The sequence below is a fragment of the Rattus norvegicus genome, chromosome 13 (genome assembly GCF_036323735.1).
Source record: "Rattus norvegicus strain BN/NHsdMcwi chromosome 13, GRCr8, whole genome shotgun sequence".
Lineage (NCBI taxonomy): Eukaryota > Metazoa > Chordata > Mammalia > Rodentia > Muridae > Rattus > Rattus norvegicus.
This window is the reverse complement of record NC_086031.1, coordinates 75,161,618-75,188,652: the sequence shown is the minus strand read 5'-3', so window position 1 is coordinate 75,188,652 and position 27,035 is coordinate 75,161,618. Positions and strand designations below refer to the sequence as shown.

The following is a 27,035-nucleotide window of genomic DNA, read 5'->3' as shown; positions in this document are numbered from 1 at the left end:
TAACAAACATCTCAGGACTGTTCTGCTGATAGTCAGACATTGCTTCAGGTAGATCAGGCTGAGTGTGAGGCCAGGAGGAATGCAGAGCAGTCTCCTGTCACACTCTGTGAAGTAGGAACAGCAAGAGAGAATGCTGGAACATTAGCCACAGCTAGAACAGTGGACTGGTGACAGATCCCCCAGGCCTTCTTCATAGTCACTCTGCATCTCCGAAGCTTTCTTCATAAAAGTGTTTAAAATAACTTTAATGTCATGGTGAGCTTTTAAATATTTTTGGCAAAAATAATGCATGACTTTATTTGAAGTTTACCAGCAAACTTGAATTATATTGTACCTACTACATTAACTATCTCCAGCCTTGAAATCTCCAGTAGATGTCAGATAATTCTTTGAACCAAGGGGAGTTTTGCCCATTGACTTTAATCTGGCAAGCTATAGAATTACATCAAGTCAATACACATCCATTAAGTATTCTTCAGTTCAGGAGGGGTTTTTGAACTTAATTATGCTGATAACATTATTGAAATAATTGATACATGCTTACAATGAAATCAGACATCAGCACTTTTTTTTTTCATTTTTCTTTAAGGGAACTATACTAAGGGTTTTAGAACAGACATGATCTGGGGTTGGGGATTTAGCTCAGTGGTAGAGCGCTTGCCTAGCAAGCACAAGGCCCTGGGTTCGGTCCCCAGCTCCGGAAAAAAAATTAAAAAATAAAATAAAAAAAATAGAATAGACATGGTCAATTCAAATACACAAAAGAGAATGAAATAGGCTAGGCACAGAACAATGCAGAACCCCTGGAGCTGCAGTGAACTAAATAGGAGCCCTAGCTCACATTATTTGGCCAAAGAGGCATCATCTGCCTGCAGCCTCTGGCCTCTGACTGAGAACAAGGGCATATAATTTCATGGAGGGAGATTTGGAGGTGGAAAGAGGGACTTAATCATGATAAATTGCTGTTTGTGTTTTGGAAGTCCATATTGCAAAGCCACATTTCTGGTGATTACAGAAACAAGACTCTGCTGGAAGAGTGCAATTACACTGAAAGCAGCAGATGCCGTGTCTCCAAGCACGGAACACAGACAATTTTCATCAGCATAGTTTGGGGCAGGGAGCAATCTTAAAACTTATTAGAAAGCTACAAAAATAAAAACTATGGGATAAAGAGAGGTGGTAGCACATGCCTGTAATTCAGCATTGGGAACTAGGCAAGATGACTCACCACTAGATTAAGACTAACCTGGGCTATATAGCAAGACCAAAATCATACTTAAAAATAAAGGCCCAATAAACAACAACTCTGTGAAGTTGAAAGCCAAGAAATAAAATCATGTGTTAGAAGTCAGTTGATTTTAAGCCAAGGTGCCAAGGCAATTCAATGAGGAAACATTAGACTTAAAGAATAGTTGCTGGATAACTAAATATTGACATATAAAAGAGTGAATTATATATGTACCTCACTGGGTGTGTGTTGTGTGTGTGTGTGTGTGTGTGTGTGTGAGAGAGAGAGAGAGAGAGAGAGAGAGAGAGAGAGAGAGAGAATTCAAAGTGGAGTGAGCAGAGATCCAAACATAAGAAATAAATCTATTGTAAATATTAATGGCTGTGGGTGAACCAATGACTTCGTGCATAAGGTGTTCATGCCAGCTGGAGAGATGGCCTAACAGTTAAGAGTACTTGTTTTAACTCCAGTTTCAACCGGACTTCCCACTCTTTTGGCCTCTGTGGGCACCAGGTAAGCACATAGTGCCCCAGGAAAAACTCTCACATGAGAGAGAGAGAGAGAGAGAGAGAGAGAGAGAGAGAGAGAGAGAGAGAGAGAGAGAGAGGAGGAAGAAGAAGAAGAAGAAGAAGAAGAAGAAGAAGAAGAAGAAGAAGAAGAAGAAGAAGAAGAAGAAGAAGAAGAAGAAGAAGAAAGAGGAGGAGGAGGAATAGGAGGAGGAGGAGGAGGAAGAGGAGGAGGAGGAAGAGGAGGAGGAAGAAGAGGAGGAGGAAGAGGAGGAGGAGGAAGAGGAAGAGGAGTAGGAGTGTGCCCATAGCAGTAGCAAGTAGGAGATGGGGGATAAAGTGCAGTGGGCAGAGCACCTGGCAGCATGTGTGAGGTCCCTAAGGCTCTAAGTTGGATATACACTCTCTGTGGAGGAAAGTGAAGAGCAAGAGGGAGAGGCAGGGGAATTAGAGTTCTGCAGGTATGGTCCTCTTCATGGAGGAGAGGTAAGACATTGTACTTCCTTCAGTTCTTTGAATTCATTAGCATGCAGGATTCTAAGAATTAAGATAATAGTTGAAGGTAGTGAATTCAGAGAAATGGAAACGGTACAGGAATATCTAGCAATGTTTTGTTGGTTGCTGTGTTTTCAGTGTTCATTCCAGAGTAAAAATCATGGTGTGCTGACTTTTTTCAAGGCTTTTTTGGTCAGATGTTACCATGAGCATATCAACAAAGCCAAGCTGACAGAGAACAGACACACATTTTAACAGCAGAACTTCCTTAGCAATCGTATCTTGATCTGATTTGTTTCACACCAGTGTATGACCAATTGTGACTGAAAACAGGCATGAGGATTTAGGGGAACAAACGGAAACCTTTTACAGTTGGCAGCTACCAGCCCGAGTGGTGGGGTTCATTTTCCCATTGCAAAGTATTTGGGGGTTATTAAAATGCTCACTTCCATTGAGTTAAAAAAACTTATAGTCATTAATAGTGCCTCTTTCCCAAATTAATACAAGTTCTGAAAAAAAAAAGCCTGTTCTCAGACACTTCCTTTGGGGTATTATCTCCTGGACACACTGGCTTTGAACTTGCAGTGATGCTTCATCTGTGTCCCAAGTTGCTGCAATTACAGCACTGAGCCGCCATACCTGGTCTCACACACACCATTTAAAAAGAAAACTAGTGCTGGTGCTGAGATGCCCAGGTCCAGGCCTGACGACCTAAGTTGGGGCCTCGGGATGTACATAGTAAGAGAGTGCACTTGTGCCAGTTGTCCTTTGACACTCTCACATGGGCTGTGGCACTCCACCCTTCCAAAGACACAAATGAATGCAAAACTGTAAAAGTAATGAATAATACAACTTGATATTCAGTAAGTTCCACATGACTGATACCATTCCCTCTTTCTTTGATTAAGTCTATTTATTTAACAACAAAATAGAGATAACCAAGTTTAAAAGACCCAGCGCTTTGGTGTATTGGAGTGGTTTTGTTAAACATAAGCAGACTCATAAGACAGGTACTTCATTCAATGTGGGTCAGATCGGATGGGACCTTTTCTTACTTCTCCCTACTTAAGATACACATTTTTAATTAAAATATAATCGTATCACTTTGCCCTCCCTGCCCCAAGTCCTCTCTTGGTGACCTCCCTTTTCATTATTATTGCTATGTATATATTTGGACCACTTTGTGAGGGATAATCAGTCAGGGCGCTCATCCCCACCTGAGGCTAATTCTCCCTCTCTAGCAGCCTATAGTTCTTGGATTTGTCCCTTCAGTGTTAACATGTCTCTTGCTGTTATTGTTCAGGTCACTTTTGTGTAAGATTATTTTGTGTAAGATTCTGTCCATTCAGTTTTGTGCCTCCCCCTGAAGCAGGGTGTCTCTTCCACTCTTCTTTCTGTCAGATTTCAGGACTTTGGATGCCACTTCATGCTGAGTGCAACGGAGTAGGCTCAGCTCTCGGACATCACTTTTGTGCTCTGTCTAGGCCAGTCACTTTACTTCCTCATGAAGACAGAATTAAGAGACTTTTCTAAATGACTCAGGTTGGAATACTTAGATAGGAATAAATAACTATTATTCTGGACCATAGCATTTGCATATGGCTACTTCTTGGTTTTTATGGGGCAAGTGGACTGTGCCACCAGACAGAAAACCTGGAAAGGTTGAAGCAGGTTCAAAAATTCCAGAAATCCTCATAATTGAGAATGGCAGGTGTTAGGACCAGGTCCCAGCCAGGGTCTACGTGTCCTGGAACATATATCACAGCAGCCCATTGAGGGGACCAGGACAACCAGTCAAATAGCATAAAAATCTAGCATTCGCCATGCTTTGAGGTATCTAGATAGGCCCCGAATATTTAGCCAATGAGCTTCCCTTTCTGAGTGTACCTTCCTGGGCATCCATTTCTGGGAATGGTTTTTAATCCCTGGTTCATCCGGAGTAAGACATATTATGCATTCACATCCACCATAACAGTGAAGCAGTTTGGACAAGCAGAGACCATCTCCTTCATCAAGGATCACTGTGTGGGATTGGGGGAGGACCTTCATCATAAAGAGCTGTATCTAAATCTCCCAGAGAATGCCTCTCTTGTAGCCCCTTGGTACTTTCCACACTTAGAGCCAGACCTGATTCTGTCCTGTCTTGGGATCAGCCATCCCTTTTCTGCCTGGCAAACACAGACTCTCAGACCACTTTTCTTGATTCCTCAAGATCTCCAGTGAGGTCAGCGTGCATAGTAGATTGAGAACCACAGCTTCAATCCCAGGACCCCACTTTCTCATTTGTGGAAACATGGGCTGGGACCCCATCTTGGATTGTGTTCTGCCTTCCCTGAACAACATGGTACCCCAACAACAAGGCAGGCAGGCACACAGCCCAGCAGGTTTTTGTTTGTTTTTTGAGGAAAGCTGATGTAGCTTAGGCTGGCTTGAGACTTGCTATGTAGCCCAGCCTGACCTCAAACTCATGCTTTTCTTCTCTTACATTCTGGAAGGCTGGATAAAGGATGGTATGGTGTATGTATTACCATGCCTGTCTGGGAATTTGCTGTTTTTTTAAGTCTAAAATGATTAAACATTGATCCTAAGAACCAGCAACCTCTGATCCATACTGAGGACTGTATGCCATTGAGTCCCAGCATTACTGTCTGAGGCTGTCACTGTGTATGACACATGAATAAAGTCCCTCTGATGTCCTCTTGACATGATTATTTTGTGTACATGATGTATCTGACAAGCAATGCCCCAAACTCACAACAGCTCTGAATTGCAAATCAGTCTGTTTTTAAAGCCTGCAAATTTACAGTAGTAGAGCCATAGTTGTCTTTGTGTTGTTTTTGCCACATGTTCAAGTAAAAGCTGTCTGTCCTAAGAGATTAGCACGTTAGCCTTGGCTTCCTCTCCTCACACCTAGCCCTCTCTACCAGAGGGGTGTGTTATACCTCGATAGGGAAGTATAGTTACTTAAGTGTGAAGCCATTGAGAGTTTAAATCATGGCGTTCACGTGGTCTTGCTGATTGTTTTATAAAGGTAGCTGAGACAGCCAAAATTATAGTGGTGTAGTATCAATAACCGTGTGTACTTAAGAACAAATGCTGAACTGAGCATGCCTATAATCCCATCATTCAGGGACTGAGGCAGGAGGATGGCTTACTTGAGCTACATAGCTAAATCCAAGACTAGCCAGGAGTATATAGTGAGATCCTGTCACAAAAATAAAAGAATTTACTCATTGCTTTTGTGAATTTTTCCTTTAGCTTATGTATGTGTGTGGGGGGGTGGGATGTGTAAAGGTCAGGACAACTGTTCTGCCCACCTTTATGTGGGTTCTGAGGATCAGACTTAGACTGCCAAGCTTGTGTACAAAGCAGATTTACCTAATGAGCCACCTCATTGCCCACCTCGCCCCTCCGTGGAAGATCTTAAAATGTACAAGTGATTGCAAGGTATTATTTTAATGTTTCTGAGATAAATATGTCTACAGTGAATTATTTTAATGTTTCTGAGATAAATATGTCTACAGCGAATGCAATTAACAGGATAAGGAGACAGGTGAAGGCACTATTGCTTGGGGTGAGCTAATGAAGGCTGGATTTGTGTAAGTGCAGGTGAAAACTTGAAGGTTATCCTTTTTTTTTCTTTTTTCTTTTTTTCAGAGCTGGGGACTGAACCCAGGGCCTTGGGCTTGCTAGAAAGCTTATCCTTTTAAAAATAGACTTGTGGTTGTGCTTAATGAAGTAACTTAGCGAGTCTTTAATTGAGAATGAACGAGCTCTAGAGTAGCCGTGCAGATGCCAAGCTGTGTAGGATTAGAGTAGTGCCTGGCTGCTGAAACAGTAGTTGTCCCGACATGTTAGGGATTTGTGAAAGCTTGTGGGGGAGAGCATAGGAAGAGCTGTACAGGAGACAAGATGGTGGAAGTACGGTATTCACATATAACATCCTAGAGAGTATTTTAGGTGCCGAAGGAAGAAGGGAAGAGAAGAGGAGAAAAGACTGTCCAGGTCCCTACATGGACAATCTTCGTAGATAACCTGCTGTTGCTTGGAAGTTAATAATAATCTTCATAGATAACCTGCTGTTGCTTGGAAGTCGCTTGACAGGGGCTTTACTGATTTAGGCAACTTGCCACTATATATAATGGAGCTGAGCCTGGAGGAAGATTAACTAGAGGCGGATATTAGTGCGTGAACGTAAGCGGAAGCTAGCATTCTGACGTTTGGTATTGGTGGTTCACATCTGTCATCCCAGCTCCTGGAAGTAGGATCAAGATCAATAGTCTACATCCAGCCTCAGCTGCATAGCAAGTTTCAGACCAGTCTGGGTTACATGACACCCTCCTTTAAAAAAAATTGCCCAGTTTTACCTTCAAAAAATACTTGTTTAGGACAGTGGGAAAATGTTAAGTCCCAAAATTCTGCATGTGTAGCATCTTGGGTTATTGCTTAGAGAAAGCTCGTGAAACCTGCTTATTGCTGTTACTTACTTTCTGAAACTCCGTTTCCATTTCTTATTTCTAACAACTCTCCCATATGGGAAGAAGGATTTAGTAGATTTTAGATATAACATTGGAAACAGCCAAAACATATCATCTTTTCCACACTTTGCCTTTAATTTCCATTTTAACCTTTCATTCTGTTTTAATTTATAACTTTGATAGAAGTTACATCTATGATGTCCCCTTTGTGTTTGGAGGGAAGAGGGGGTGGTGCTTTGTGTTCCCAGGAAGGATAGCATCTCCAACACCAGGTCTGCTGGTGGCTGGGCCGTGCCAGTGGGGCTCATACTCTGCTGTGTGACTTAGCATTTCTCCAAGAGTCCTGTTATGTTCTGTGATAGTTTGGGGGAGCTTCAAGATGCAGTTAGGTGATGAGAAAAACATAATTTTCCATGTGCTGTAGTGAACTGTATCATGGATTATCTTTGTTGATTGGCATGTTAGATTGTTGACATTTTATTACAGTCTAATTTTTGGTTACTTTGTATTTGTACAATAATTGAGTCCTGTAAATTAATTTAATAATTATTTTTCTAGAAATCTTTGCTGGACTGTAGGGGTTTTGTTAGGATTTTAAATGAATAACTTTACTAAAATTTTTCACTTATAAACAGATTTTTACTAGAATTTTTCAAATTTTTCTAAAAATTACTAGACTTTTAAGGGGAAGTCTTACTGATTTTTGTTTCCTCATGTAATCTGCTCAGCAGTACTGAATATAAAGTAACTTGTCTCCACTTTTAGTGAATTACCAAGAAGAAGACTTTTAAAGTATCTGTTGTTGACATAAAGGATGCTCTTTTTTGCACAGAATAAGCAAGTGAATTTTAATATGACAGTGTGTTCATGTTACAGTTTGTAATTGGGCATGGCAATGGATTTTTTTTTTGAATCGTCTTCTAAAACATACATATTGTAGCTGCTTGGCTTTCATCACTCTCCTCATTTTGTCACTTTTCTAATTCTTCACTGCTGAGTGATGCCATCTGCTGGTTGTGGAAAGTAGGTTAGTCATTTGATAATCGGTATCAGGATAGATATGATATCTATAAAAATGCAAAACAGATTAATAGAAAGGGCAGGAGCGGGGTTGGTGATGTGGCTCAGGTAAAGGTGCTGCGGACAGACTTGATGATCTGAGGAGGAGCCCCAGGACACAAACGGTAGAAGAAAGAACGGACCCCCACTGCCTGTCCTCTGACACCACATGCATGGTTGCATGTGTTTGGGTATGACCACCCCATACCCAAACACAAAATAAATAAATTCTTAAAAATTAAAAGCAAAAGAAGAATCTATTTGAAACATGTGGTTTGTGTCTTGGAATAGCAGCCCTCACCCCCGAGTAAATAATCAGTCGACATGTTTGTCTAGCTTGTCCTTGATTTTTGGGGTGTGTGTGTGTGTGCGTGTGTGCGTGCGTGTGTGTGTGTGTGTGTGTGTGTGTGTGTGCGCGTGTGTATGTTTCAATGTGTGTGTGTATGTTTCAATGTGTGTATGTTTCAATGTGTGTGTGTATGTTTCAGTGTGTGTGTGAATGTTTCAGTGTGTGTGTGTATGTTTCAATGTGTGCGTGTGTGTATGTTTCAATGTGTGTGTGTGTATGTTTCAGTGTGTGTGTATGTGTGTGTGTTGTGTGTGTGTTGTGTGTGTGTTGTGTGTGTGTTGTGTGTGTGTTGTGTGTGTGTATGTGTGTGTGTTGTGTGTGTGTATGTGTGTGTGTTGTGTGTGTGTATGTTTCAGTGTGTGTGTGTATGTTTCAGTGTGTGTGTGTATGTTTCAATGTGTGCACGCGCGTGTGTGTGTGTGTATGTTTCAGTGTGTGTGTGTGTCTGTGTGTGTGTGTGTGTGTGTGTGTGTGTGTACAGGCACCTTTTCTTCAAGTTGTTTCTCGCCGCCACAGCCTCCTGCAAATCACTTGGTTCCTCAGCACCTTTCATTCCTTTTGTGTAAGAAAAGAATGTTTAAAACCTAGGTCTTAGGCTGATGGAGAGAGTCCACAGAAAGCTCCAACTGTTCTTCCAGAGGGCCCAGGTGCAATACCCAGGATTCACATTGTCCAACATTTATAATAACCAGCATTCACAAATATCTGTAACTCCAGACTCAGGGCATTCAACGACCTCTTTGGCACATGCCTGATATACAGGCATACTTGCAGGTAAAACATCCACTCACATAAAATAAAATGATATTTAAAAATTAAATACAACAGTAAGAAGGAAACCAGTGTTGGAAGGATCAGGTGGATTAGTACCTTAGCACAGTCCTTCCCTTTCACAAATGTTGTTATTTTAGTGAAACTATTTTTATGATTTTTTTGCATTATTTCAAAGACACCATTATTTATGAATCATATTTTAGTTGTGTATGGTAGTCCATACTTCTAGTCCCAGCATTTGGGAGGCAGAGGCAGGTGGATCAATGTAAGTGGGTTCCAAGATAGCCAAGTCTACTTTAGAAAAATAAAAGGGACGAGAGGTTAGGAAGGTTGGAATCTGATGTTGCTGCTCTGAGGTTACAAACTCTCACAGCACACACTTCTGAGCAAGGCTTCAGAGAAAGCAATCAACAACCAACTGGTCCAGATCCTGGCTTCCTGTCAGGCAGTCCATCTCCTATAGCCACTGATACTGCATCCCACACTGACTTCTTAGACTTTACTACGAATGTTGTTGTGTGTGGTAGCATTTTTCTCTTGGTTACAGTGTTAATCTCCAGCAACATTGCTACCTAAATGATGTGCAAGATCCAATTTTTGATCTTTAAGAAGCACTGTAAACCCCTGCCGGTATTATAAGAACCATGGCTTATGTGAAGCTTAAAGCAGAAGTAGGCAGCACAAAGTTCTTTAGTAGCAGCCTATACCATGTACACTTAAACTACAGAATTCCCCCGAATTAAAAAACGTGTTTATTTATTTAGTTAGGTTATAATGCTCTTGATGAAAAATCACATGTGATCAAGAAACAATTTATAATAGTATGTATGAGGGCAGGTTGAAGGAGTTAAGAATATTTAACCTGAACAATACCGGATATGGTCAAAACCATCCTGGATTATGTGAAAAATTGCGACCAGATGTTTTTCATTTCCTGAGAGCAGAACAAAAGGAAGTAACTTTACATTTGAGAGAAAGACGTTGGAACATTAGATGTGAGGCCCGTGCACAGAGCGGAGCATGCATTTGGGTTTCTGGCTGCTTTCCTTGACTCTGCTTATTATCAGTATCTGTTTCTTCTAGTTGGGATTTTACATTCGAAGGCTCAGACTTGTCCCATGATCCCATCTAACTAAGGACAATGACACCTACTGATGTAAAGCTGTAGTGCCACCAGGTCATGGCAGTCACTTATCACCAACTAGAAATGAAAGAATGAACAAGGGTTAAACTCATCAGCTGCTATCATTTTCTGAAGGAAAAGCGATAAACACTTAACTCTGTCCAGTTTTCAGTGTTTTATTCTTTGATCTGTTCTTCTAAGATGCCAGCTACCTCCAGTTTTCCAGTGACCCCTGCTTGTTTGTTTTTTCAAGCCAGCCCAGAGTGGCATCAAACTCACTGCATAGCTGAGAATGGCTGTCCACTCTTGCCTTCCCACTCTGCCTCCTGAACATTAGTAATGCATGCCTCACCATACATGTGATTCTCAGGATTGAAACTGGCCTGTGCATACCAGGCCAGCATTTTACAAACTGCGCCAGTTTGTGTCCCCGTCCTAAGGTATTTAGTTTCTTAAGACTAAATTACTGACCTGCTCATATTATTTAGCTGGGAAAAGGGAATAAGTGTTCTCAAAAGGTTAACGAAGAATTACACAGATCAACTTTTTTCAAAATACATAGCAGAACCCATGGATCATTGGATACGTGAAATTCCACATAAAAATTCTGAGTTTAGTTTACGAACATTAACACAATGACTCCTAGGACTTGTGTGTTTACTTGTGTGTCAGATAGTGTTCTGCATGCTTTGCATAGAGCCCCATGTAGTCCTCACAGTGACTATGTTAGGTCTGTGCATCTTATGAGGATCCTAAAGTGTGGAGAATTTAAATCCTATAGATAGAAAGAGATAAAAAAATTAATTCAGAAATAAGAAAGGGGGTTCCTTAGCAAAACTCATAACTAGATTTTTCCCAAGAGAGAAATACAAGAAGTAAATAAGATTTACTTCTAAGGAAATATCTGTGGCATTGCCCAGTTAGCTCTAGAAGGAGTATAAACTGGGACCAAGATAAAGTAGTGAGGGCACAGGGAGCCAGTGAGAGGTGGAGCCCCTCCTTCGCAGCCTGGTCCCTCATGTGCACTCAGTTGCAGCCTTTTGGGCTCTAAGGGTGTGCAGGCTGACCCTTCTCACCTGTTAGAGTGTTGCTCTCACATACAGTGCTTCCTCTGTGTCTCAACCTTTGTCTTTGTTCCTTAGACCTTATTCAAGTTGCCACCGATCTAGAAGTATTGGACCCCCACCCCACTCTGTGTGTGTGTGTGTGTCTGTGTATGTGTCTGTGTATGTGTGTGTGTGTGTGTGTGTGTGTGAGAGAGAGAGAGAGAGAGAGAGAGAGAGAGAGAGACCATTACCAGTCTCTCCAAGGACTGACTGTTATTTCTAATATTGAGTGTCATTGTAACACTTCCCATTACCTCTGACAGGTCCATCCATCCCTTTCCTATATTTCATCCATTCATACGTGAATAATAAAATAAGTCAACTTTAGATTCTGATGATGTAATGAAGCTTATAAAATGTAGGTTAAAAACAAAAAATTAAGGACTTTGAGCAAAACAACAAAAATTGATCTGATCTTCTCTCCCTTCCTCTTTCTCTTTCTCCTGCCCTGTCCTCCTCTCATCTCAGCTTGCTGCATTTCCTACACTGTCCCAGAACTACTACGATCAAGCAAGCTTTGTGCTTCAGCCTAGCCACCTTAATGGCTGGAACTAGAAGCACGTGCCACCATATCCAGCATTTTTAAAAAGAGGCTACTCAGACTACTGCCCATACACGACTATGGAATTTCAAGAACAGAAACAAGAAGGCTAGGGGGCCTTTGTATCAGCAGGGGTAGAGTGAGGGTGGGAGCTGGACAGATGGCTCAGTGGGTATGAGTGCTGCCTACTCCATCCATCCATCAGCAACACCTGAGTTTTGATCCCAGCATTCATATAAAAAGCTGGCCTTGGCTGTGTGTATCTCTAACCCTAGCATGTGGAGAGTGGAGTCAAAACGATCACTAGGCTTGCTGGCCATAGACTTAGGTCCAGGCTCAGTAAGAGACCTCAAAGGAATAAAGCAGAGTGCTACAGAGTAGGACACCCAGGTTCTTCCTCTGACTTCTACACATACATACACAGCCATCACACCTATGTACACATGTGCATGCACACTGTTTGAGACTTGCCTGATATACAAACTGACTTCCAGAGCAGCCAAGGCTACACAGAGAAAATCTGTCTCAAAAAATGAAATATAAAATAAAATAAGCAGAAACAAGCCTGGCGCTATAGCTCAATGACAGAGTAGTTATCTAGCATTAAAAAGGCCTTGAGGTCATCTCTGGAAACACAGGCACACAGACACAAAGACACACACACACACACACACACACACACACACACACACACACACACACACAATCAGTGTTTCCTGAAGTTTGTTTTACACTGTTAGAATCTGAAGAGTGGCGTGTAATGAACTAAAACATATGAGAGATGATCACACCCATATTGGACTTCCTTAAGCAGAATATTCCAGGATGGGATTCAAGAAATAGAAGCGTTAACAAATCCTCCTGCCAGTCTTCACCAGTGCTCCTCATTTGTCTACTTAGGAACCTTAGAGAGAAGCTGAGACACTTACCAAGCTCACTAGAGGTGGAAATGAAGTGTAATAGGCACCCTCTGAAGTTTTGGCTTAAAGTGTGGTATTAATGAACTGCTACATGTAACTGCCAGACTGCTTAGTATTAAGCTTAATTTTCTATGTTTAGATAGGAATGGATTTAGCAGAACTTCTAGTGCCATTTCCTACAGTTGCAGACATTTTTCCAGCAACCAGGATAGTCTAGTTTCTCTGGTATCCTTTACTAATTAGGTCTTTGTGCTTCGTTCTATGCCACTCTTGTCACAGTTTCCTTTCCGGGTTGTTTTTTACAGCTCAGCCTAATTAAGCGGACTAATTCTTCCATCTCCTCTCTAGAAGGCACGCCTGTGATCTCCAGTGTAATTCCTGATGTGAGAACAGCATTTCTTGGAAAAGCTCTTTCAGTCTGAGTGGTTTAATGGTCCTCCCCTTTTCCATGGATGCCTTCCCTTGTTGGTTCCTATAAAATGAACAATCTCTGTCTTCCCTTCTATGGTATCAGTGTGAGTATGCTAAACGACATCAGGAAGCTATCAAATGAGCATCCATGCTTCTTGGAGCCACGAGTTATGGCTTGCCCCTTAAATTACATTGCTTAATTAAAAATATCCGGGGTTGGGGATTTAGCTCAGTGGTAGGGTGCTTGCCTAGCAAGCGCAAGGCCCTGGATTCAGTTCCCAGCTCCGATAAAAAGAAAAAAAAACCCATAAGGGGTTTTGTTTTGTTTGTTTGTTTTGCCTTCTGAAAGTGGAGTAGGTGATTATGCTTCACAGGACAGAGGCTACAGATTTCAGATATCCCTGACTTGTGTGTGGACGGATGGATGGATGGATGGATGGATGGATGGATGGATGGATGGATGGATGGATATTGGGAACATGTGGTCTTACATCATTGTGTTTACTATGATTTTGCCTGAAAAGAACATGTAAATCTGTAGCAGTAAGAACTTTGCCAATTTAGAAATATTTTCATCCAGGAAAGCCAGCGCTGCTCATCAGAGTATTGTGTTACGTTTTTAAAATTTTGTCATTTCTGCTTTTTATGTAAATAACTTTGTTTCATTAACACTTCACATTGAAGTATAATTTACTAGTTCGAAAAGCATGTGGCTGGTTTTCTCTGAAAGTCACTGATTTTGAGGTTTTGTCACACTGCTCCCACCGTGTGTATCTTACTGTACACACTCCAGTCTTCCATTTATATTTGAATTCTCTTAAGTTTCACTCGTGTTCTTATGTTACCTGTTTGCTTGTTTATTTACTTAGAGACAGGGTCTTGTCTGGCCTGGGACTTGCAGTGTAGATCTGCTGCCTGCCTCTGCCTCTGGAATGCTGGGAGAAAGCCATGTCCCATCACGCCAGGTCCATTCCTGTGGGATTTAGAGTGGCCAACTCATAGCTTCCTGTTAGAGTAGCAGATGGCCTCATTACCAGAATGTATATATGTATGCACACAGCAGTTCCCTGAACAGACACAGTTGTCAAATTTGATAGACGTTACATGTCCTCAACAGCTTTCTAAATAATCCTTACACATTTCCTTACTGCTGGCAAATCATTTAAAGCAATAGTTCTTAACCTTCCTAATGCGACCCCTAACCATAAAATTATTTTAATTGCTACTTTATAACTGTAATTTTGCCACTGTTAATTTCTATTATTTATTTTATGTGTTTGAGTGCTTTACTTTCATGTATGCCTACATATGTGCCTGGTGCCCTTGGAGGCCAAAAACGCATGTCAGATTCCCAGAAACTGGAGTTACAGATGGTTGTGAACCACCATGTGCATTCTGGGAATTGAACCCCAGTCCTCTGAGTAGCCAGTTCTTTTAACTACACAGCCATCTCTCCAGCCCAACATATCTTCATTTTTAAATGCATAAAGTTAATGTTACCTTGATATTGTAAATACTTTCAGATCACTGCATAATAAAAATAATGTACTGACTTGTTTGCTGTGAGGAGTATCAACTTCGTTCCCTTCGTGAATTTTTATGCACGTGAATGTGCATGAAAGAAACATTCATTAGGGAACTGAAGTGGTTACATTTTTTTAACATATATGATCAGAATTTACATGTTCCAGAGATTATTTAACATTAGTCATTTTTCAGTTTCTGAAACAATATCCTCCTGTGTAGAAATGGATGAATTTCAGGTTTAGCTTTAAATATCAGGTTAGATTTAAATATTTGGTGCATATTAGAAATGCCTGACAATCCCAGCCCTGCCTAGATCGGCTAACGCAGAATCTAGGGCAGTACTAAGACTTTTGGGGTCATTCTGACAAATCGGTGCCTTGGTACTTCTGGTTAATGCTCAGTTCTCATCCTGGATCCATGATATCATTGCCTGGAAGTTCTTAAAAATGCAAGTAGCTACATGGCTCCTGAGAAGTACTTTGTGGTTATTGTGGTTGTTCTCTGGTCGAGCATCTGCCCGTGTGGTGTGACGTTTCCCCAAGTGATTTAATACACGACTGTGGCTGAGCACCACTGATCTAACACATAGACAGTGGAGCCAGAACCAGAAAACTGGGGCAGTATAGTCCTGAATTCTACAAACTCGGGCAAACCACCTGGCATATCTGAGGCTTTTTGTTTTGTTTGTTTGTTTGTTTGCAAAATAGAGCAATTAATGATAGCTTTTATGCCTAATAGACTAAAGGTTCATTGAATTTATTAATTTTTAAAAATTCTAAATTTCATTATTAGTGTGTTTGAGAATACAGCCATGCATGTGGGTGTCCGATAACAACGTTCGGGTCCTCTGCCTAGTTAAAGATTGGGCAGGGGCCTCACTTGTTTATGCTGTGCAGCAGCCTGAGGCTGACTAGTCTGGAAGCTTCCAGGAGATTCTTTACTTCACTTGCTGAAAGAGTACCAGGATTGCATATGCATGCCACTACACACACACACACACACACACACACACACACACACACACACACACAAAGAGAGAGAGAGAGAGAGAGAGAGAGAGAGAGAGAGAGAGAGAGAGCGCAAGTACTAAACTGCTAAAAGTCAATGAAGCAATATTCTTATAGTTCCTTACAATAAAGATTTTAGGTTCCCGAAGCACAAGTAATTTAGGCCCCTTGACTGAGCTCAGTATATCACTATTCTTAGAGTTTTTCACTATCTTTTTTTCATTGTTATTTTGTTTTGTTTTAAGACCAGGCTGCTAGTGGCTGTAGGTGGCAGGAAATCAACAGAGGGTAGAAGTAAAAACAAAATTGCTCTAAGATGCCAATTTGCAAAAGAAAGGAAAGGGAAGGGGAGGGAGGGAAGAGAAGGAAAGGGAAGGAAAAAGAAGAATGAGGGTTGGGAATGGAAGTTGGTAGTAGAGTTGTTGCTTAGCAAAGTCCCAGGAGAGAGAGAGAGAGAGAGAGAGAGAGAGAGAGAGAGAGAGAGAGAGAGAGAGAGAGAGAGAGGGGGGGGGGAATATATAGAAGGGGACAGGTCATATAATTAGAATCACCTTTCTCAAACTGAACATCTCTGTTCTGGGTAGCATTCTGATGACATAGGCAGGCTCCATCCTCCGTAACTTAGAGGGAACTACTGATAGGTGAATGAGTGGCCAACCAATGAAGTCCTGTGTGCAGCAGGGGAAAGTGCCAGACTTACTTTATCATGCATTTCTCTTTCTTCTTTAAAAACAGTCTGTAAAATGTTTTATATGCAATATAGTGAACACTTTGTTCACTATTCATTTGGGTGGAAATAATAAAAGGATGATAGTAAATGTCAATGTATTATAAAACTGGAGGAAAGGGAGAATAAAAATCACCTGCAGTTTGTATATTTTACATCATATTAGTCGTCAGTAGTAACACAGAGAAGATGTGGTCATGAGGGTTTTTAAATAGCTCTTCTGAGGGTCTATGAAATCTGTTACAGCAGTTACTTGACTTTCATGCTCCAATACTGACCTCTAGTGGTTGCCCATGAAAAATCCCCAGAACCAAATCACCCCTTTTTTGCTGATTCCCTATCAAATTCCAGTTAATCTGTCCTAAAAGATTGGAACTTTAAAGTGTTTAAAGAGAGGCAGAGTAATGCAGTGCACTTTTTCACTAATGTGCTGCAATACTCTTGCTGAAGGGCTTATGCTTAAAAGCAGCCTCTATTTCTTTTTGTTGTCTCCTCCTCCTCCTCTTCCTCCCCCTCCCCCTCCCCTTCCCCTTCCCCTTCATCATCCTCCTCCTCCTCCTCCTTCTCCTCCTCTTCCTCTTCCTTATTCTTCTTCAGAACATGGAGAGCATTACTATACAAACTATAGAAGAGAGAAATTTATCAAAGAAAGGCAAACTAGATTCTGTTCTGTTGTGGTCCTTGTGTATTATACAAGTCACACCAGAACCAAGTGGATTAAAATGCGTGATTTTGTGGAGGGACACGGTGTCACATAGCCTCCTGGTGGTGTGTACTGGAAAGAGCACATTGTCACTTTTGTGGTATTTGGGCAGAAACATAACCAAAATTTAATCATACAGAAATGAAATTGAGGAACAGTTTTTTAAAAACTGGCTAGTATTCTTCAGAAATGCCACAGAGATGGGGGTGAAATCTGATCTAGATGAAAGACTAGATGGATGGGAAATTGAGCTTAAAGTGTGGGACTCTGTCCTAGATCAGAAAAAGTGACGTTTGCGGAGCATTTGGCCAAGGTTTCATCCTTCATGGGTTTGTTCCTTGTGTTATCTAGTTATGTAACATGCAGACATGTGGTGAAACTTTGTAAAAGGCATGCAAAGATTCTTGGAACTGGTTTTTTCCAGACATTTTCTTAGTTAAATTATTTCAATGAGTGTTTTAAAAATTAAAATCATTTATTTTGTTCATGATCTCATGAGTTAAAAGATTTGAGAAAGCTCAGCTGTATGACCAAGTTTTGGCTCACGTGGCATGAATCAGGACATCCAAATCAGTTCTTTTATGTATCTATGCATCTTGGTAATCCTTAGTCTACCAGTGACATTGTCTGGTTCACCATAAGCTACCTCATTGTTCATCTTAGAGCATGAAGGTTTAAGTGTTCTTGTGCTTCCTATGCCATAGCTGCCTTCCAAGAGTGACTGGTCTAAGAGAGAGCAGAGGATCAGTCCCTGAAAGCCAGGGTTCCGAAGCTGGCCTTGCATCATTCCCACCATATTCTGTCACCAAAGCAGTGACATAGTAACCCAATTGAGAGGAGAGTCCAGGGAAGTGTCACAGACTTGTTAGCCGTGTTTAACCACCACAGATACCTACCAGACATTTTACTAGATGAGCTTAGGATGAAATGAATGAGAACACTGAGGATCTGTGTCACTCTGACACTCCTAACTCTAACCCCGGCTTTGAGAGCTAGCAAGAACATGGTGTCTCCAAGGCTCAACTTTTCTGGCTCAAAAAGTAGTAACAACAAATATTGCACAGGTTTGTGGGGAAGTTTCTGAAGTGCTGAAGATAGGTTAATACATGTCCTAATAATACTAGCAATATTATTATCGGATATACACATCACTTGATTTGCTTTTTGTGTGCTGTTTCCTTTGGTCAGTACACCTTTCTGGGGTGCTGTGCCCTCTTTTGGATGGATCAGAGGACCAGCACCCATTCCTCCTACTGCCTGTGGCATCCTTTTATCTCAGCCTCTACAGATTGGTTGACCTTGCACTCCCCTGGTAACTTTCCACTTCCACACACTCTCCCAGGCGTTGATGTACATGTGGCCCCTTCTTGGCGGTCCCAGTGCTGCCAGCTTTCTCAGAACCCATGCTTCTCTGCTCATCACAGCAAATATTCAGTCTTTTGAGTGCATGCTCAGCTGTCTGCCTTTATTTATGTAGGATTGTGGGTGCTTAGTGGTTAGCCTACCCAGGAACACCATGATCTGCACATTAGAGCAATTACTTAATTTGGGGCAATTAGTTGTAGGTGTTCTTTAAGGCAAAGATATTGCTAGGCTGTGACTGGATTATGAAACCGCAGTGTCCAGATCAGTTAAGGAACCATTTCCTCATGCACCAGGCTGATCTCAATCTGCTATCGGTAGAGGAGAGCAGGAACCTGTTTTTCTGCAGCACATTGGGTTGTTATTGTTTCATATCCTGAAAGCAGCCAGCCACTTTTTTGTGTGTTTCAATATAGAAACAAATAATAGAGTCTTGTTTGGGTGGAATGCACCTATTTCTACTTTTTCCTCTGTGATTTTATTGTATTTAAATGTAGGACTTCTTTTAATCCTTTGAATTTAGAGGCTACATTAAATAGTACTGAGATAGGGGGAGATTCACTTAATTGCACTCTGTCTGAGCTTTTACTGCTGTAACACACGCCTGAGACAATTAATCTGTACACAGAAAGGGATTTTGGCTCACAGTTCTAGGTTTCACTGTGCGACTGGATGACCCCATTTCTTTGGACCTATAGTTAGTAGCACTTCATGGCAGCAGTTCAGAACAAACCTCTCAACCTCATAACCAGAGAGTGCAAAGGGGAAGAAGCCAGGGTTCCACAATCTCATTTAAGGACTTCCTCTTAAGGACCCAAAGACGTCTACTCAGCACCACCATACAGGACTCTGTCATCCCTCTAGTAAAGCATAGGGTCCTTTGAGATCCAAGCTGCAGTACTCACTTGTTACTGAGCCTTCTTCTCTAACTTAGTGGTTAGAGGATGACGTTCATAATTGTGCTGCTTAAATTAAGGTCCATGATCTGTAGCTTGAGCTGGGCAGCCCTAGAAAATCCACATGGATTTCTGTAAAACTGTTTTGTTTTTTTAAATTTTGAAATAAGACTTAATTGTTTTGCCCAGGGTGGTTTGGACCTTTCATCCTCCTGCCTTATCCCCTGACTTCTGGTAGATGCATTACCATTCCTAGCTCATCCTGGAAATCATAATGTCTTTCTGTGAAAGTTTATGGTTGATGTGTGAGGAATAAGGATCTGTTTTTAAGCCAGTCAGTGTTGGTGCATGCCTTTAATCCAAGCACTTGGGAGGCAGAGGCAGGTGGATCTCTGAGTTCAAGGCTAGCCTGGCCTACAGAGAGAGTTCCAGAACAGCCAGGAATACACAAAGAAATCCTGTCTCGAAAAACCCAAAATCCCCAACCAATCACCCAAACAAAAATAAGATAAAAGAAGATATACTTTTAATATAATTGACCCAGATCTTGGCAATTTAAATACTAAACACACACACACACACACACACACACACACACACACACACACACACACACACACACAGATATGCGCTCATTCTTTGTTTTGTTTTGTTTCAAGATGGTCTCACATAGCAGCTCCGGGTTGGTCTTTAACTCATAGATACTCATAGATATCCTTCTACCTCCCAAATGCTGGTATATGCCACTATACCTGGCTTATATACTCTTATTTATTCGTTATTATTTTGCTCTTATGTTAAAACACAGTAGGTAGACTTAATATTGAAAGTAACAGGTAGCCATGACAACATAGTTATTTAATTTTGCTCAATAAGTCCTTTTTCTTGTTTATTGAATATCACATACAACATAATATAAGAAAGAAATGAGGAATCTTTTGTCTCAGTTTTTCTTACCAGAGTTTTACAAAGGAAGAAATTATTTTGCTGACCCCTTCTGACCTAGAATAGTGCTTAAACCTCAAGCAGATGTTACCCACGTATCCACATGCTGCTTTTAACAGTTGCAGTGGACATTCATTTTCAAGTTTGCTTTCAAGCCAGTGCTTTCAATAAATGGTTACAATAAGTCTCACAAACTTCATTCTAAGTCAGGGGAGTGGAAGAGGCAAGGGAGGAGAGAAGGCAGCCCCTCTTCAGGAAGCAGAATTAGCATCAAAATACAATCAGCACCAGGGCAAGCCACACTACTACAGGAACTCTAGGCTACTTGGCTGTAAAATGTTGCTTCACAAATCATTACAAGATACTGTGTACCTTTTTCTAAACATCACTTCTGATTTTGGAGAAAGAAATAAGAAACCTTGTGTAGAATACACTTGATATGGTACAATTCACATCTAGAAAGCAGGCAGATTCTGTGAAAAGGGCATAGTAATTGAACCTGAGCTTATCAGAGATGTCAACTGAGAAACTGCTCTCCCATAGGAGAACTTGTATGGAAAGAAACCAGCACAGTCTTCAGAGACATTGTTTGTGACTCTGTTATCTTGAGACATAAGATTCCATATTTCTTGAATGCAATTGCTCAACAACTCTTCAGTCACCAGACTGAGCTCACAGTTCAGCTTCAGCTCCAATATGGCTTTCGTAGAACTAGTTTTTTACTGGTGTAAATTTACATGGTTTTCATGAAATTGAAGTTCCTTCAGGGACACTACAAGTTACCATCTACATCTACACAATCACAAACATCACACACACACACACACACACACACACACACACACACACACACACACACACCCTACCTGCCCGATCCCCTAAGGTATCCACTAAAGCACACAAACACTAGGCCTGCAGTGAGAGTCCCTTGTAATGAGAACAGGTTCTTCTGTGCTGTCTACCCACTCAGCAGCAGTTTCTCTCTTTGTTTTGCCTGCACTATCAAGATATCCACATTACCTAGAAACCCAGGGTAGGATTAGAAAATTCAACCAATAGTTTTAAACATCACCATTCCTTTTCCATCTCGAACAAGGAATTTCATTTTTTGCAAACCTTAGACCTAGAGAAACAATCCACAAACGGATAAAGGATAAATAAATATGTCAGAGAAGTTTTAATTACTATTTTATTGATATTTCTATGACAGAATACTTAATAGAAGCAAGCTAAGGGAGGAAGGACTTGCTTTAGCTCACTAGTTAAAGGGGTGGTGTCAACATGGTGGGAAAGGGGGAAGCATGCCTATGGCAGCGGGAGCACAAGGCTGCTTGATCATTTTCAGTAGGGGAAGAAAGAGTTCTCTGTCTGGAAGTGAAGCTGGTCTATAACATTCAGGTTTGCCCTACACCTACCAAGTAGGCCCTGTGGGCAGCAGGCCTCAGTATCTCCTAAAACACCAGTTAGGCCTTAGCACATATTTCACATTCAATCACAATGTTATTGTAAGTAAAAATGAGAAAATTTGAGAATTTTGTTAATAATGTATGACATCATGAGAAAATGCTTAATAAAATAGTGATAGGTGTCCTAGTGATGGTCACTTTATTTATTTGTTTGTTTATTTATTCATTTATTCATTTATTTCTGTTGCAGGGTTTGAATATAATCTTTCATGTAGCTTTGGCTCTTCTAAAGGTATGTCTGTTTTTATCTTAACTTACCAAATATTTTACCTCTTTTGCTTGTTACTGTAATCATTCCATGTAGAGCCTGTGACTCTTTTTAGCCTTTGTAAAATTTTTATCTGTGTGTTTGCAAGTATGTGCATGTGTGTCAGGGGTCGGCGGAGACTGCAAGCCATAGCTTGCATGTGGAAGTCAGAGGACATCCCTCAGGGCAGTTCTCTCCTCCCATTGTGGGATTCAAGGATTGAACTCAGGCCACCAGGGCTGCACAGCCGTCCTGCTAAACTAGCCTGTCTGCACAGAGAAAGATGACATTCCATTTTTTCCCCATCTCTATTAAATTGGGTATTTCTTATTTACATTTCAGTTGTTATTCCCTTTACCGGTTTCCAGGCCAACATCCCCATAACCCCTTCTCCTCCCCTTCTCTATGGGTGTTCCCCTCCCCATCCTTCTCCCATTACTGCCCTCCCCCAAGAATCCTGTTCACTGGGGATCCAGCCTTGGCAGGATCAAGGGCTTCCCCTTCCACTGGTGCCCTTACTAGGCTATTCATTGCTACCTATGAGGTTGGAGCCCAGGGTGAGTCCATGTATAGTCTTTGGATAGTGACTTAGTCCCTGGAAGCTCTGGTTGTTGGCATTGTTGTTCATATGGGGTCTCATGCCCCTTTAGCTCTTTCAGTCCTTTCTCTGATTCCTTTTTTTTTTAAACTTGAGTATTTCTTATATACTTTTCGAGTGTTATTCCCTTTCCCAGTTTCCGGGCAAACATCCCCCTCCCCCCTCCCCTTCCTTATGGGTGTTCCCCTCCCAACCCTCCCCCCATTGCCGCCCTCCCCCCATAGTCTAGTTCACTGGGGGTTCAGTCTTAGAGGACCCAGGGCTTCCCCTTCCACTGGTGCTCTTACTAGGATATTCATTGCTACCTATGAGGTCAGAGTCCAGGGTCAGTCCATGTATAGTCTTTAGGTAGTGGCTTAGTCCCTGGAAGCTCTGGTTGCTTGGCATTGTTGTACATATGGGGTCTCGAGCCCCTTCAAGCTCTTCCAGTTCTTTCTCTGATTCCTTCAACGGGGGTCCTATTCTCAGTTCAGTGGTTTGCTGCTGGCATTCGCCTCTGTATTTGCTGTACTCTGGCTGTGTCTCTCAGGAGCGATCTACATCCGGCTCCTGTCGGTCTGCACTTCTTTGCTTCATCCATCTTGTCTAATTGGGTGGCTGTATATGTATGGACCACATGTGGGGCAGGCTCTGAATGGGTTGATCATCCGTCTTGAGTTTCATTTGTTCTAGGCATCTAGGGTAATTCAAGCATTTTGGCTAATAGCCACTTATCAGTGAGTGCATACCATATATGTCTTTCTGTGATTGGGTTAGCTCACTCAGGATGATATTTTCCAGTTCCAACCATTTGCCTACGAATTTCATAAAGTCGTTGTTTTTGATAGCTGAGTAATATTCCATTGTGTAGATGTACCACATTTTCTGTATCCATTCCTCTGTTGAAGGGCATCTGGGTTCTTTCCAGCTTCTGGCTATTATAAATAAGGCTGCGATGAACATAGTGGAGCACGTGTCTTTTTTATATGTTGGGGCATCTTTTGGGTATATGCCCAAGAGAGGTATAGCTGGATCCTCAGGCAGTTCAATGTCCAATTTTCTGAGGAACCTCCAGACTGATTTCCAGAATGGTTGTACCAGTCTGCAATCCCACCAACAATGGAGGAGTGTTCCTCTTTCTCCACATCCTCGCCAGCATCTGCTGTCACCTGAGTTTTTGATCTTAGCCATTCTCACTGGTGTGAGGTGAAATCTCAGGGTTGTTTTGATTTGCATTTCCCTTATGACTAAAGATGTTGAACATTTCTTTAGGTATTTCTCAGCCATTCGGCATTCCTCAGCTGTGAATTCTTTGTTTAGCTCTGAACCCCATTTTTTAATAACGTTATTTGTCTCCCTGCGGTCTAACTTCTTGAGTTCTTTGTATATTTTGGATATAAGGCCTCTATCTGTTGTAGGATTGGTAAAGATCTTTTCCCAATCTGTTGGTTGCCGATTTGTCCTAACCACAGTGTCCTTTGCCTTACAGAAGCTTTGCAGTTTTATGAGATCCCATTTGTTGATTCTTGATCTTAGAGCATAAGCCATTGGTGTTTTGTTCAGGAAATTTTTTCCAGTGCCCATGTGTTCCAGATGCTTCCCTAGTTTTTCTTCTATTAGTTTGAGTGTGTCTGGTTTGATGTGGAGGTCCTTGATCCACTTGGACTTAAGCTTTGTACAGGGTGATAAGCATGGATCGATCTGCATTCTTCTACATGTTGACCTCCTCTCTGATTCCTTTAACGGAGGCCCTGCTCTCAGTTCAGTGGTATGCTGCTGGCATTCGTCTATGTATTTGCCGTATTCTGGCTGTGTCTCTCAGGAGATGCCCATCAACAGAGGAATGGATACAGAAAATGTGGTACATCTACACAATGGAATATTACTCAGCTATAAAAAACAATGACTTTATGAAATTCATAGGTAAATGGATGGAACTGGAAAATATCATCCTGAGTGAGGTAATCCAATCACAGAAAAACACACATGGTATGCACTCATTGATAAGTGGATATTAGCCCAAATGCTTGAATTACCCTAGATGCATAGAATACATGAAACTCAAGAAGGATGACCAAAATGCGAATGCTTCACTCCTTCTTTAAAAGGGGAAGAAGAATACCCTTAGGAGGGGATATGGAGGCAAAGTTTAGAACAGAGGCTGAAGGAACGCCCATTCAGAGCCTGCCCCACATGTGGCCCATACATATACAGTCACCAAACTAGATAAGACGATGAAGCAAAGAAGTGCAGGCTGATAGGAGCTGGATGTAGATCTCTCTTGAAAGACGACATTTCTGTGAAAGTCTGATCCTCTCCCTGGCATTCTTTTAAATTATCATTTACTTGGCAGTTGTTTTTTTTTTAAATCCATTTAATCTTGCTAACACTTATTCCATAAACATCAAAGATGCTTTAATTCATATGAGCTAGGTGATAGGAGACAAGGTTCAACCTATTTTTGGTCGAAATGAAGCCACTTTTTTTCTAAAAATTCTTATCATAATAACATCCCTGGAGGTACCTAAACATATAATTGAGTTATTTAAAAGCTTCTATAATATTCTAAAAAAGAAACTACTACATTTCAATTTCCTGTTCTTTCCATGCCCCCCTTCCTCTGGAAATAATATGACTCTTTAGAATTCAATTATAATCATCTTGCTGAGTGTTGTATCAACATATCAATGTAAGCTCTAACAGTGTAGTAACAGTAAGATTTGCTACAAAGTTGGTAAAAAATAACCTAGAGAAGACATTCTGTTACTGAAGATCAAAATTGCCTTATTTTTCCCCAATAAGACTGTGGTTCAATCACAAAGGTTGAGCCAGGACAGCTTTAGTTCTACTTTCAGCCTTGTTTTGTGGTCTTCGGTAAATTAAGTGCTTAGAACTTGAGTGTCAAGAAAATAATAAAAATAATTTATGGTATTATAAATAGTAAGGTGATATATGAAATGTCTTAATAACTGTCTAGGATAGTTACTACCTAGTTACCATTAGCTGTTCTTATTAGAGTCATGCCTTCTGGTCCTCCTGACTGGGGAGCCATCTCTGCAGGCCCCTAAAAACTGTTTTCATAAAATGATAGAGATATATTTACTTAGTGCTTTCATAAAGTTGCGAATCTCGGCTTTGGTTTTTTTTCTGATATTAAATCACAACTTTATCATATACCCTCTCAAGAAGCCTAATAAATAGAATAAAGCTTAATAATGACCAGTTAGGGAAAGCATTTGATGTGTTTGCGACCAAAAAATACCAAATCATAAGTATGTACAAGTGAGTCCAACAAAGGTCTAGCTTTTGCTATAATTTCTTTTTTCTCTTTTTTACTCTCAGGCATTATATATTTTCCAAAAGTCTTTCCTTATGTTTGCTAGCTCATTTTCTGGTGCTCAGTTTACCTTTCTACAACCCAGTGCTATTGCTCTGTGTGTAAGACCTTTACTGTGTGCTAGCTTAATACTGTAGCTATTGATATAATTGCTTTCTTGTGCAGCATTATTTGTAATGTTTTTAGTTTTTAGCATTTTAACCCAGATGTAGCCTTGGCAGAGGATGTTTTCTGGCCTCTGAGTAGAAAAGCATTTCTTATCTTCTTTAGTAATACAGGAACATCCTTAAAACACCATATTGCGGGGTTGGGGACTTAGCTCAGTGGTAGAGCGCTTACCTAGGAAGCGCAAGGCCCTGGGTTCGGTCCCCAGCTCCGAAAAAAAAAGAACCAAAAAAAAAAAAAAAAAAAACCACCATATTGCAGGGTTAGAGTAGTGAGAAGAGATAAAAAAGGAGCCACTGGTAAAGCAGGGCCCTCTGCTTGTGACTACCCTGCATGGATTCTGAAACTGACTACACGGAGATGGAATATATGTGACTACATTAAAGTGAACACCATCGATCTAATCACCCACCTGGCAGAAGGGACATTCAAACATGCACGCTCCTGACTGACTGCTCGTTTCTTATATGTCAGGAAAAAGAATGTGTTTATGTTTATATAAAAGTTCGAACCTGACACCCTTACAGTAGTTGTGAGCCTGAGTTTTGAATAGACGCTTTCTCTGTAGTGGAAGTGATTTCTCGTGCATCGTTTGTGTTGTGGACCAGCATATGCACAGGTGCAGGTGGTAACTGAAGAGGCTGAAGCCCAAGGGGGCTGAAATCCCAGTCATGACAAAGCTCAAGTTAGTGACTTTGGTTTTTATTTATTTCTTGCACATCCTAATATAACATAATCACAGGATTCTTTGTGATATTTTCTTACATCTGTGTAATGTACTTTGATTATGTTACATGGTCATGCTTCACCCAGTTCTGCTTGCTGGCCCTCCCCCACCCTGCTGTCCCCTCCCTCTCTAATAGTCCCCTTTCTTTCACGATCTTTTTGTAGCAACTATTTTTTTTGGGGGTTCTTTTTTTCGGAGCTGGGGACCGAACCCAGGGCCTTGCGCTTCCTAGGTAAGCGCTCTACCACTGAGCTAAATCCCCAGCCCCGCAACTATTTTTTATATGGAAGAAAATATGCAATATTCATCTTTCTGGCTTTGGCAGATCTTGCTTAGTGTGGTGCTCTTCAGCTCCATTT

The 27,035-nt window shown here is 41.1% G+C and overlaps 1 protein-coding gene across 11 annotated transcripts in view; it reads left to right on the top strand.

Annotated features, from left to right (window-relative positions):
- Rabgap1l (RAB GTPase activating protein 1-like) overlaps positions 1 to 27,035 on the top strand; it is a 595,699-nt gene that overhangs the window by 404,588 nt on the left and 164,076 nt on the right. For 10 of the 11 annotated variants that reach the window (XM_006250105.5, NM_001401442.1, XM_006250106.5 and 7 more), the window contains 1 exon segment: positions 21,814 to 21,855. The exons of the other annotated variant lie outside the window; for it this stretch is intronic. In XM_006250105.5, coding sequence (XP_006250167.1) covers positions 21,814 to 21,855 — 42 coding nt within the window. 11 annotated transcript variants of the gene reach the window in all.